The sequence below is a fragment of the Diabrotica virgifera genome, chromosome 9, assembly GCF_917563875.1.
Source record: "Diabrotica virgifera virgifera chromosome 9, PGI_DIABVI_V3a".
Lineage (NCBI taxonomy): Eukaryota > Metazoa > Arthropoda > Insecta > Coleoptera > Chrysomelidae > Diabrotica > Diabrotica virgifera.
Genome location: NC_065451.1, coordinates 30,386,582 through 30,400,523, shown reverse-complemented (window position 1 = coordinate 30,400,523; position 13,942 = coordinate 30,386,582). Strand labels below are relative to the sequence as shown.

General features: G+C 30.7%; 1 protein-coding gene across 2 annotated transcripts in view; it reads left to right on the top strand.

The window, feature by feature from the left end:
* The window catches only part of LOC126892617 (gastrula zinc finger protein XlCGF57.1-like), a 96,469-nt gene that overhangs the window by 23,879 nt on the left and 58,648 nt on the right, over positions 1 to 13,942 (top strand). The window contains exon 2 of one of the 2 annotated variants that reach the window (XM_050662198.1): positions 5,004 to 8,106. The exons of the other annotated variant lie outside the window; for it this stretch is intronic. Coding sequence (XP_050518155.1) covers positions 5,004 to 6,886 — 1,883 coding nt within the window. The 3' untranslated portion in view covers positions 6,887 to 8,106. Of the gene's footprint in view, positions 1 to 5,003; positions 8,107 to 13,942 lie in introns of those variants that run through there. 2 annotated transcript variants of the gene reach the window in all.

Here is a 13,942-nt window from a genome sequence, read left to right as displayed (position 1 = left end):
AACTTACCTTAGTACAAATGTGCACATAAAAAAGTTACAGCCCTTTGAAGTTACAAAATGAAAATCGATTTTTTCCAATATATCGAATACTATTAGAGATCTTTTATTGAAAATAGACATGTGGCATTTTTATGGTAGTAGTATCTTAAGAATAAAATTATAGTGAAATTTGGACATCCCATAAAAATTTTATGGGGGTTTTGTTCCTTTAAACCCCCCCAAACTTTTGTGTACGTTCCAATTTAAATATTATTGTAGTACCATTAGTTAAACACAATATTTCAAAAACTTTTTTGCCTCTTAGTACTTTTTCGAAAAGTCAGTTTTTATCGAGATATTTTGAATATTTGTCAAATCCACCACATATTTGTATATGGCTAAGTACGATTATGGAGACTTGCTAATAATATGAAAATTATTAGGTGGCAATAGTGTAACGATTGACCAAAATAAGAGACACATCGATCTGACCGTTCAAAAATTATGACGAATACAAATTTCTGTCAAAATGCGAAACTCGCCCTGTACATTATTAAACAATGGGAGCAGACACTTTTTAATGGTCATTTGTTATTCCCCATAGGAGCCTCTATACGAGGTAGGAGTATGTACAGTTCCTTATGACTCACCCTGTATAATATATAGGATCATAATATTCGACTCCAGCAATAAAATTGCTGATAAATAACCTTTCTTTGTACTTTACTAATTAGACCAGCGTATTATAACTATTTTTTTTCTTCAAAATTTAAAGATTATGCAAAAAAACGAAAAATTTATGTTTTGTCGATAAAATATTATATAATCATCTCATCTTTATAATCCTTATACGTTTGATCAATGTATCATGATTATTTTGGTTATTATTGCGATCCTAAATTGTTAATTAACAATTGCATTTTTGCTAAAATATTCGTTTAATTTTCACCGACTTCTGGAATTACAATCTATATCAAGAAAGCTTTGATGTCACTAAGTTATTTAATTATTGATTAATAATTACTTACCTAAAACTTTATTTGAAAATTAGAGATTTTGTTGGGAAAACCCGCATTTTCCGAGAAAAATTTTCGTCGGAGCAAATCGAGGAAAACATATCTCTATGCAGGATCTAATTGCGGTGAATTTTTATTTGGGTGTTTTTGTTATAAAGTTAAAATCTTCGGAGTTATAAAGCAGTAATTGAAAAAAATACGATTTGTCGGCGCCATTTTGTTTATAAAAAAGTAGCACACTATCTGCGGACTTTGCATACCTATAGTATTAATATATCCTATATAGGATCTTATCATTCGATTCCAGCAATAAAATTGCTGGTAAACAACTTTTCCATGAATTTTGCTAATTAGCCCAGAGTAATAGGTCCTGTGACGAAACATGGCTTAAAATATCTGCTTTTATTTGTTCTTTAAAGTTGCATTAAAAAATTCCAGTACTCAAGTCAGGTGCATTTAAAAAAAATTTGTACCTTTAAATATATTTTTCTCCACTTTTTGAAAAGTGTAGTTAGTGAGTTTTACCTCGAATAGGACGAATATGGTTATATCTGTGGTATACCTCGTAGTTGTACCTCCTCTTTCAAATAAAATTTTCACAGATGCCACCGAACATTCCTCTCAGGATCCTTCGTTCAAATATAAGCAGAAGGTTTTCATCTGTTATCATATTTTATTCATTTTTATTTAATTACATTACGAGGATAGATTGATATAAAACTAGCCTTTGATATATGGCGTTACTTGATACCGAATTGCTCTCGGTTTGGACATTTGCCCTTTATGACATGACGTCTGTCTAAATTTTAAGCCAATAAAACTATTAGTTTCGTTTTACTGGTGTCAGAAGCAAACAACTTTTGTGTTTTCGGAAAAATGGAAAATCGAGTATCGTTCGGTGATTAAGTTCCTCTACAAAAACTGGAAAACGAATGTGTAAATCAAAGCCGACCGAGACGAAGTATATGGTGAGGCTGCACCTTCGTTAGCAACAGTAAAATTTTGAAAAGCTGAATTTGTTCGTGGTCGTACAAGTGTTTTTGATAATGAGCGTCCCGGGAGGCCAAACGAAGTCACCACGCCGGAAATGATCAACAAAGTCCATCACATGATTATGGCAGATCGTCTAATCAAGCTCCGTTAGTTATTAGGGGTCCTAAACATTTCCTACGAACGCGTACACAACATCATTCACCATTGTTTGGGAATGAAAAAGATATCTGAGCGATGGGTGCCACGTTTGCTGACAATCGACCAAATGCGAAAACATGTGACCACTTCGGTTACGCTTTTGGCGATGATACGGCGCTATCCGAAGGATTTTTTACGTCGATTGATCACCGTCGATAAAACCTGGGTGTATTATTACACACCGGAAACCAAAGAACAGTCGAAACAGTGGCGCGAACGCGGCGAAGGCCCGCCTAAGAAGGCAAAAACTGCACATTTGGCCGACAAAGCGATGGCGACTGTTTTCTGGGATGCGAAGGGCATCATCCACATCGACTACTTGGAAAAAGGAAAAACAATCAATGCCGAGTACTACACAGCAATATTGGATATATTCGATGCCAAATTGCATCGAAAATGCCCCGGTTTGGCACGGAAAAAAATACTTGTTCACCAAGACAACGCACCGGTTCACCGAACGGCAGCAAAATTACACGAATTGGGCTATGAATTGGTTGAACACCCACCGTATTCCCCAGATTTTACCTCGAGCGACTTTATAAGGGACAAATTATAAGCAAAATTTGTTATATAAAGTTATTAAAATAAATCAAAATTTTTTGAGTTATTAAAGATCAAAGATTTTAATTTTTCGTGAGAAAAATGCATGTTTTTAACCAATTTTTCATAAATAACTCAAAAACTATTAGTTTTTACAAAAAAGTTATTCTCAAAATTGAGGCTAATAAAAAATCAAATAAACTCCTTACTAGAAAAACCTTTCAATGTTAACTAAAAGTGAGTTATAGGTAATTGAATGTATATTTCTTTCGTCGAGTACCCAAATCTAACTATTCAAGCATACCGGGAAAATTACATATTATATAACATAAACTTATTAAACATTTGTCAAAGTTCATAGATATTTTGATATATTATGTTCATATGAAAAAAGAAGAAGATGTATAATGGAAAAATGTGGTGAGCAACTTGGACAGTCCATAGCGGTCAGCTGCGGCTTTTGAACTGAGGAAGCTTCTGAGCTGTGGAAGAGTTTGCTATGGAACTCTAAGGACCTCATTGCCTTCTTTATGTATGAATAGAAAACAAAAAGTTGTGACTGGCTAATTGACACCCAAGTCTATGCCATAAAAGAAAAAAAAAGTTCATAGAAATATCTATAAATAAGCCCTCGAACAAGTTGATAGCATTAAAATTTATGCACCAAAATGTTTCAAAATTTATCTTATAAAATCTTTGATATTTAATAACTCAAAAAGTATTGATTTATGTTAATAACTTTATACAGTATGTCCCTGTAAGTTGTATCCATATGGAAAACTTTTTTATTGTTAATTTTACGAAAAAAAGTTATTCTTCATAAACAGCTCTGCATGGTCCAAAACCGAAGATTCAACCATCAGATATCAAATTTTATGAATATTATACGAGGTATGTCAAAAAGTTTGAATTCCACTCAAGAGTAAAGTAGCTTTATTTTTCACAATATTGAAAATTGCTATTATGAAAACTTGTTTGGAATTAAAAACTATATTCTAATATGCAATTGCATCCTTCTAATTGAAATTTTTTTTTGATAAATTATGGATAACAAACATTATTTTCAGTAATTTTAATTCTAATAACTCTTTTATTATTAATTTTACGAAAAAAGTGATTCGTAATAAAAAGTTCTGCATGGTCTAAAATACTCTAAAACCTAAAATACAACCATCTTATGTCAATTTTATACTAGGTGTGTAAAAAAAGATAAATTTAGATTAAAAGTAAAGTACCTTTATAGTTCAAAATATTTCAATAAGAAGGATGTAATTACATACTGAAACAAGGTTTTTAATTCTTAATAACTTTTCATAATAACAATTTTCGATGTTGTGAAAAATAAAGGTATTTTACTCTTAAGCCAAATTCATATTTTTTGACATACCTTGTATAAAATTGATAAAGTTTGACATAAGATTTTATGTATTTTAGGTTTCAGACCATGCAGAACTTTTTATTAAGAATCACTTTTTTTCGTAAAATTAATAATAAAAGAGTTATCAGAATTGAAATAACTGAAAATAATGTTAGTTATCCATAATTTTTCAAAAAAAAAATTTTCAATTAGAAGGATGTAATTGCATATTAGAATATAGTTTTTAATTCCAAACAACTTTTCATAATAGCAATTTTCAATATTGTGAAAAATAAAGCTACTTTACTCTTGAGTGAAATTCAGACTTTTTGACATACCTCGTATAATATTTATAAAATTTTATATCTGATGGTTAATTCTTAGGTTTTGGACCATGCAGAGCTTTTTATGAAGAATTACTTTTTTTCGTAAAATTAATAATAAAAAAGTTTTCCATATGGATACAACTTACAGGGACATACTGTATAACAAAGTTTGCTTAGAAGTTGCCCCTCTATCGATTTCTGGTATTATTTTTAATAAAAAAACTTTCACCCTCGAGAAGGGGTGGCATCCACCCCCAGGGTAAAAGCGTAAGTTGGCATCATGTCACCTTTGTTCCTTGAAGTATCTTCTAACTACTCACCAATTTTCATGAAAATCGATGAAGGTTCAACGAAATCGGAGGTGAAAACCTTCAGTGACTCCACTATTCGGCCTATTTTGAAGAGCTCGAGCAAAAATACTATTTGAAGGAGATAAAAAATTGGAACATAGACTTACTAAGTGTATCAAGCTAAAAGGGGACAATGTTGAGAAATAAATCCATTTAATCGAAAAAAACTTGTTTTTTCTATCAAAGGTTAGTTTTATATCAATCCACCCTCGTATTCTGATTTAACAGATTATTATAATTTTAGGTTTCTGTTGTAAAGATATGAAAACTGTTGCCAGAAGCCTCTTAACAAATGATGATCTAAGTGACAGTAATTTGATCCCATATATAACTTCCCCTACCAATGTTACCGCTGGAGGACAACGTTTTATGTGTATCATTTGCAACAAACCATTGTCAAGCAGTTCTCGTTTAGCATTACATATGAGGATACACACTGAGGAAAAACCATTTGCATGTGAAATTTGCACCAAACAGTTTTCAAAAAAGGCGTATTTAAAAAGTCATATGATAGTGCATACCGGTGAAAAACTATTTGAATGTGAAATTTGCACCAAACAGTTCTCCCTAAAGGGAAATTTAACAAAGCATATGAAATTGCATACTGGTGAACAACCAGTTGCATGTGAAATTTGCACCAAACAGTTTTCAAGGAAATTATATTTAAAAACGCATATGAGCGTGCATACTGGTGAAAAACCATTTGAATGTGAAATTTGCACCAAACAGTTTTCAAAAAAGGCATATCTAAAAAGACATATGACAGTGCATACCGGTGAAAAACCATCTGAATGTGAAATTTGCACCAAACAGTTTTCAACCAAGAGTAGTTTAAAAATACATATGACAATGCATACTGGTGACAAACCATTTGAATGTCAAGTTTGCAATAAACAGTTTTCAACGAATTCTATTTTAAAAACGCATATGAAATTGCATACTGGTGAAAAATCATTTGAATGTGAAATTTGCAACAAACAGTTTTCAACGAAACCACTTTTAAAATCACATATGACAGTACATACAGTTGAAAAACCATTTGGTTGTGAAATTTGCACCAAACAGTTTTCAATGAAACATGTTTTAAAACGGCATATGGTAGTGCATACTGGTGAAAAACCATTTGAATGTGAAATTTGCACCAAACAGTTTTCAACAAAACCAATTTTACAATCCCATATGACGGTGCATACTGGTGAAAAACCATTTACATGTGAAATTTGCACCAAACAGTTTTCAAGAAACGCACATTTAACCATACATATGAGAGTGCATACTGGTGAAAAACCATTTGAATGTAAAATTTGCAATAAACAGTTTTCACAAAGTTCTAGTTTAAAATATCATATGAGAATGCATACTGGTGAAAAACCAGTTGAATGTGAAATTTGCACCAAACAGTTTTCAACAAACGGTAATTTACTGAGACATATGAGAAACCACACTGATGAGAATTCATTTGAATGTGAAATTTGCACCAAAGAATTATCACCAAAGAGTAGTTTAACGATGCATATGAAATTGCATACTTGTGAAAAATCATTTGAATGTGAAATTTGCAACAAACAGTTTTCAACGAAACCACTTTTAAAATCACATATGACAGTACATACTGTTGAAAAACCATTTGGTTGTGAAATTTGCACCAAACACTTTTCAAGAAAACAAGTTTTGAAATTGCATATGACAGTGCATGCTGGTGAAAAACCATTTAATTGTGAAATTTGCACCAAACAGTTTTCAATGAAACATGTTTTAAAACGGCATATGGTAGTGCATACTGATGAAAAACCATTTGAATGTGAAATTTGCACCAAACAGTTTTCAACAAATCCAATTTTACAATCCCATATGACGGTGCATACTGGTGAAAAACCATTTACATGTGAAATTTGCACCAAACAGTTTTCAAGAAACGCACATTTAACCATACATATGAGAGTGCATACTGGTGAAAAACCATTTGAATGTAAAATTTGCAATAAACAGTTTTCACAAAGTTCTAGTTTAAAATATCATATGAGAATGCATACTGGTGAAAAACCATTTGAATGTGAAATTTGCAATAAACCGTTTTCAGCGAAAAGACTTTTAAACACGCATATGAGAGTGCATACTTTCATATGACTTTTTGGTGAAAAAACCATTTGAATGTAAAGTTTGCAGAAAACAGTTTTCAATGAAGTATTATTTAAAAACGCATATGAGAGTGCATTCTGGCGAAAAACCTTTCACATGCAAAGTATACTAAAAAAATTTTGAAGCCTCTATATTTTGAAGAACCACTTTAGGCGAGCGACAGCAACCCCTAAAATGACGATATTCCGACCACGAAAATCAACTTTCCGGTGAATGCCCACTTTTGGTCATTCTCTATGTTTTCGAAGACGCTGAATCCGAATATGAAGTTTATTTTTATCTAAAATTGGTGGAACATGTTTAAAAATCAAATTTTATGCACAAATGCGACGTTTATAAATAATAACGTTTCGTTATTAAATTACAGTCAAATCGAAGTAATAATTAGGGCCGGTTGTTCGAACGCTAATCAACAATGATCATTATCAAATAATTAATTACTGCCACCAACTGTCAATGTCAACTTTGTTTGGGTTGCTAAAAACATAATTGATTACAATTCTGAGACTATAATCAATTAATATAACAATAATTATTAACATAATTGATAATAAATCTCATAATTGTAATTAATTATGTTTTCAGCAACCCAAACAAAGTTGACATTGACAGTTTGGTGACAGTAATTAAATATTTGATAATGATCATTGTTGATTAGCGTTCGAACAACCGGCCCTTAATATTTTAAAAAAGTATTTCTTTTAATGACGTCACACCTAAACGTCAGTTGGCTACACTGGTTAAGTTTCGTAAATTTGGTATAGAACTGCGCCATCTGGTGTTGACGATTTCATTGTCGAACGAGAGAGATTCGATCTTCACTTGGCTGTAGCTGAGTTGTTAGGGCAACTGGGAGAGGCCGCTCTCAGCTGGCGTTCGACAATGAAAATGGCAACACCAGATGGCGCAGTTCTATACCAAAATTAAGAAACTTAACCAGTGTCGCCAACTGACGTTTAGGTGTGACGTTATTAAAAGAATTATTTTTGTCAAATATTAGTTATTATTTCGATTTGACTCTAATTTAATAAAGAAACGTTATTAAAATTTAAAAAAAATAATTTTGCAGATTATTGAAGGTTTTATTACTAATGAATACATTAGTAACGTGACGGAACGTTACAACCAACTTTATTGTGAGCGTAACTTGTTTACTTTTGATGCTAGAATTTTTTTTTGTAAAACAAAAATAAAGCTTTTTTTAAACACTTTAATTTTTGATTTGGTACAATCCACAATGATCTTCTTTTCAACTTCATTCACCAAACCGCTATCATCTATTTAGTGACATACATATAAATTACTGATATCATTATCCACATACATCTCCATTATACAGGTTGGTCCTTAAGTCAGTAATTGTACAAAAAGAAACACCCGTGTTGAGCTGCCCCCCCCCCCACTTGCAAAAATTAAAAAACAAATAGCCCTGATTTATGAGCTTTCATATTCATATTCCTAAAAATTTTGAGCTCGTTCCACTGAGCAGGAATTTAATACTTTATGGGGGAGGGCTGAGTCAGCCCCCCCACTACTTAAAAATAGGAATATTGAATCGGTTTTTGCGGCAGAATTACGAGCTATTTATGAGCTCTTGAAATTATATAGTTTAGATTTTTGAGCTCATCCCCTTCACCCCCAAACAACCCTTAGTTGATTTAACTTAAGAGAAAAATGCTGAGAAAACATCGTATTGCGGATATAATTCCTATAGCTTATATACTCTAAGAATAAACTATTAAATCACGTGCATTTCGATTATTGAGCTACAACCCCTTCGCAAGAAAACCACCCTATCTTCCCGGCTTAAGAGAAAGTTGTACTTAAAGTACATTAAATTAATTATTTGGCGACTACATATCATTTACTAATTTATAAGCTCCCAAATTCCGCGCATTTACATCAGTAAATTGCAATTTATTTTGTATAGTGCAGTCACTGAAGGTAAAAATCAACGATTAACTTCAATTTCGCTGAACCTTCATCGATTTTCACGAAAATTGGTCAGTGGTTAGAGGATACCTCAAGAAACAAAGGTGACATGGTACCACGTTGCGCTTTTACCTGAGGGTGGATACCGCCCCTTCTCGGGGGAGAAAATTATTTTATAAAAAATAACTGCACAAATCAATAAAAGAACAAATTATAAGCAAAATTTATTATATAAAGTTATTAAAATAAGTCAATACTTTTTTAAGTTATTAAAGATCAAAGATTTTAATTATTCGTGAAAGAAATGCATGTTTTGAAGCTGTTTTTCGTAAATTACAGAAAAATTGTAAGTTTTTACAAAAAAGTTAATAGTAGTTTAATTCGTATAGCTTATATTCTAAGAAAAAACTCTTAAATCACGCGCCTTTCTATTATTGAGCTAAAACCCCTTCGCAAGAGAACCATCACATATTCCCGGCTTTAGAAAGAGTTGTACTTAAAATAATTTAAATTAATTATTTGACGACTACCTATCGTTTATTAGTTTATGAGCTCGCAAAATATACGCATCTCAATTATTGAATTGCCATTTTCTTTCTATAGTGCAGTCACTGAAAGTAAAAATCAACTATGACCTTCGATTTCGGTAAATCTCCATTAATTTTCACGAAAATTGGTGAGCAGATAGAGGATACCTCAAGAAAAAAATTAACAATAACAACTTAGCTGGGAGTATATTTCACCTATAGAATTTCACCCCCTTCTCGGGTGTGAAAATTACTTTATTAAAAATAACCCCACAAATCAAGAGAGAGACAAAATCTAAGCAAAATTTGTTATATAATGTTATTAAAATAAATCAATACTTTTTGAGTTATTAAAGATCAAATATTTTAATTTTTGTGAAAGAAAATGCATGCTTTAAAGCGATTTTTCATAAATAACTTAAAAACTGTAAGTTTTTACAAAAAAGTTTTCATCACTATTGAAGCTAATAAAAAAATATAATAAATTTCTGACTGGAAAAACCCTTTAACGTAAATTTAAAGTAAGTTATAGGTAATTAAATGTATAGTTTTTTCTGCGACTATTCAAATCTAAGGATTCAAGCTTAAATAACGGGAAAGAGATGCATTTTATAACACTTACTAAATACTTGTCAAAGTACTCAGAAATACCTATCAAATAAGCTCCAGAAAAAATTGATAGCATCAAAAATTCATACTCCAAAAATTTTTACAAAAAAAATGATTTTTTTTAATCACTGTTAATTTTTATGATATCAGGCACATCCAACTATTTGAAAGTTAATTTCAAGAGCTATAAAACTATTACATTTAGGCCCGATACTTTATGTCTCCATTAACAGCCGGTTAGTTCACCGGGGTTTAATCGTGACCTCTTTAGGGTTTCTTGCGTTGTAACAAATGCAATTATAAGTATTATTATTATTACTCTTATTTATAATCATAATAATACTTGTAATTGCATTTATTACAACGCAAGAGACCCTAAGGCGGTCCCGATTAAACTCCGGTTAACTAACCGGCTGTCAACCGAGACATAAAGTACCGGATTAATCTTTCAAATACTTTATTTTTTAGGATAATAGGTTAAATGGCACCCTAGGATATTCTCAAAAAGATGGTTTTACACAGAATATAACAGACATTTTATAAAGACCATTAATCGGCTGAGAGCCAATCATGCTCTTACGCCATATTACATGCATAGAATCGGCTTGTCAGATACTCCCAATTGTACTTGTGGCAAAATCGGAGATCTAACACATGTCATATTAGAATGTCATTTAAACATAAATAACATAAACGACCTTTATAAAGAATTAAGAGATTTAAAATGTTTTTTCCCAATAAACCTTAATACTTTAATATTTACAAATGATATGGAAATTCTTCATCTCATTTATAAACATGTTAAATTATGTAAATACAAGTTGTAAACGTAATATAATAGGCATAATTTGTTAATGTGGTTTGAAAAAATTTAAAATATATATATATATATATATATATATATATATATATATATATATATATATATATATATATATATATATATATATATATATATATATATATATATATATATATATAAAAACACACAATAAAATAATAACAAAAAAATTATAAATAAAAAAAAGAAAAAAAATAGAAACAAACATAAAAAAAAGAAAAAAAAATAGAAACAAACATAAAAAAAAGAAGTGTTTCGCACAAATTAAAATTTATATTAAAAAAACAGTAAAATAATTAAAAAAAAAACAAAATAAAAAAAAGCTACACAATGTACCAATGTATCTATAAAAATAATATTGTAGAATGTACTTATGTTTATAAAAAATTTATGACTATGAATCTGCAATCAATCACAAACAAGTCTGGCTAATTGGCTCTGCCAAAGCCATTTTTCAAAAAAAAAAAAAGGTTAAATGGCTCCAGTTACATTGTTCTCGTAGTAAAGTTTAGTTTACGTTTCTATCTTCGTTATTTTGATTCATACATAAATCAAAAGACAAGTAAAATCTTTGCTAATAAAAAAAACCCAAATTTCGTTATCTATTATTTTTTACGTCAATCGAGTATTGTTGAAGTTATTATTTTAAATATTATCTAAAAAAATAAAGTATTTGAAAGATTAAATGTAATACAGTTTTATAGCTGTATACTTTATAAATATAAATTTTGATGCTATCAACTTTTTCTGGAGCTCATTTTTGATAGGTATTTCTAAATACCTTGACAAGTATTTAATACCTAAGTGTTATAAAATGCATCTCTTTCCCGTTATTTAAGCTTGAATCCTTTGAAGATTTGAACAGTCGCAGAAAAAAATATACATTGAATTAACAATAACTTACTTTAAATTAACATTAAAGGGTTTTTCAAGTAAGCAATTTATTATATTTTTTATTAGCTTTAATTTTTGGTGATGAAAACTTTTTTGTAAAAACTTACAGCTCTTAAGTTATTTATAAAAAATCGCTTTAAAGCATGCATTTTCTTTCACAAAAATTAAAATATTTGATCTTTAATAACTCAAAAGGTAACAAATTTTGCTTAGAATTTGTCCCTCTTTCGATTCGTGGGGTTATTTTTAATAAAGTAATTTTCACCCCCGAGAAGGGGTGCCATATACCCCAGGCTAAAACCGCAAGTTGTTATTGTCAATTCGTGAAAATGAATGGAGATTTACCGAAAACGAAGGTCATAGTTGATTTTTACCTTCAGTGACTGGACTATAGAAAGAAAATGGCAATTCAATAATTGAAATGCGTATATTTTGCGAGCTCATAAATTATTAAACCATATGTAGTCGCAAAATAATTAATTTAAATTATTTTAAGTACAACTCTCTCTTAAGCCGGGAATATGGGATGGTTTTCTTGCGAAGGAGTTGTAGCTCTATAATCGAAAGGCGCGTGATTTAAGAGTTTATTCTTAGAATATAAGCTATACGAATTAAACTACTATTAACTTTTTTGTAAAAACTTACAGTTTTTCAGTGATTTACGAAAAACCGCTTCAGAACATGCATTTTTTTCACGAATAATTAAAATCTTTGATCTTTAATAACTTAAAAAGTATTGACTTATTTTAATAACTTTATATAATAAATTTTGTTCTTTTATTGATTTGTGCAGTTATTTTTTATAAAATAATTTTCACCCCCGAGAAGGGGCGGTATCCACCGTCCGGGTAAAGGCGCAAGGTGGTACCATATCACCTTTGTTTCTTGCGGTATCCTCTAACCACTGACCAATTTTCGTGAAAATCGATGAAGGTTCAGCGAAATTGAAGGTAATCGTTGATTTTTACCTTCAGTGACTGCACTATACAAAATAAATTGCAATTTACTGATCTAAATGCGCGTAATTTGGGATTTTATAAATTACTAATTGCTATGTAGTCGCCAAATAATTAATTTAATGCATTTTAAGTACAACTTTCTCTTAAGCCGGGAAGATAGAGTGGTTTTCTTGCAATGGGGTTGTAGCTCAATAATCGAAATGCACGTGATTTAATAGTTTATTCTTAGAGTATATAAGCTATAGGAATTATATGCGCAATTCGCAATACGATGTTTTCTCAGCATTTTTCTCTTAAGTTAAATCAACTAAGGGTTTTTGGGGGTGAAGGGGATGAGCTCAAAAATCGAAACTATATAATTTCAAGAGCTCATAAATAGCTCGTAATTCTGCCGCAAAAACCGATTCAATATTCCTATTTTTAAGTAGTGGGGGGGCTGACTCAGCCTAAAGTATTAAATTCCTGCTCAGTGGAACGAGCTCAAAATTTTTAGTTTGCGGAACATGAAAGCTCATAAATAGCTCATAAATCAGGGCTATTTGTTTTTTAATTTTTACAAGTGGGGGGGGGGGGCAGCTCAACACGGGTAAAAGAAACAGTAGATTCTATACTCAAAATAATACGATTTAACCCAACTTACTTTAATAAGTATGAGGAATTATAATTTGATGCATAATTTTAATGTATCTCATAGAGGAAGCCACATATGCCACATATTTGACATAAATTTGCGCTTAACTTTTTTGCTCCTCGATTTAACACTATTTTTCTGATAAAATATTAAAGATACGATATTTCAACAAAAAAGGTATACTTGTTAACAGCTTCAAAACTGAACAGTTTTCGAGATAATCGTATTTTACATATCAGCTGCATAACTCTGTTTAACGCAATTATTCCAGACAACGAAGGAAAAATAGAAAAAAAAACATCAGTACTTATAAATTTTGGTATGGAATACCTTCAACTAAAGTTGATAGTTTCCAAAACATTACAGAAGAAATAGTATACGCTATTATTTTTTTACATACATCATTAAGAGGATCGGTACGTATTTTCGGCTGCAATGCAATTCAAATGGGGATTCATTTTTTTCGAATCCTGAGAAAACTAATAAGTATTTTTGAAAAATTTAAACGCAGAATGAAAGATCACGTTATTAGCGAGGGCCGAAAGTCCCTGAGACCTTCTATAATGTTTATTTTAATAAGTTACAGGGGTGAAAAACTAAGAGAAAATTTAGTGTGATTTTTAATTTCAAATATATCATTCAAAATAAACT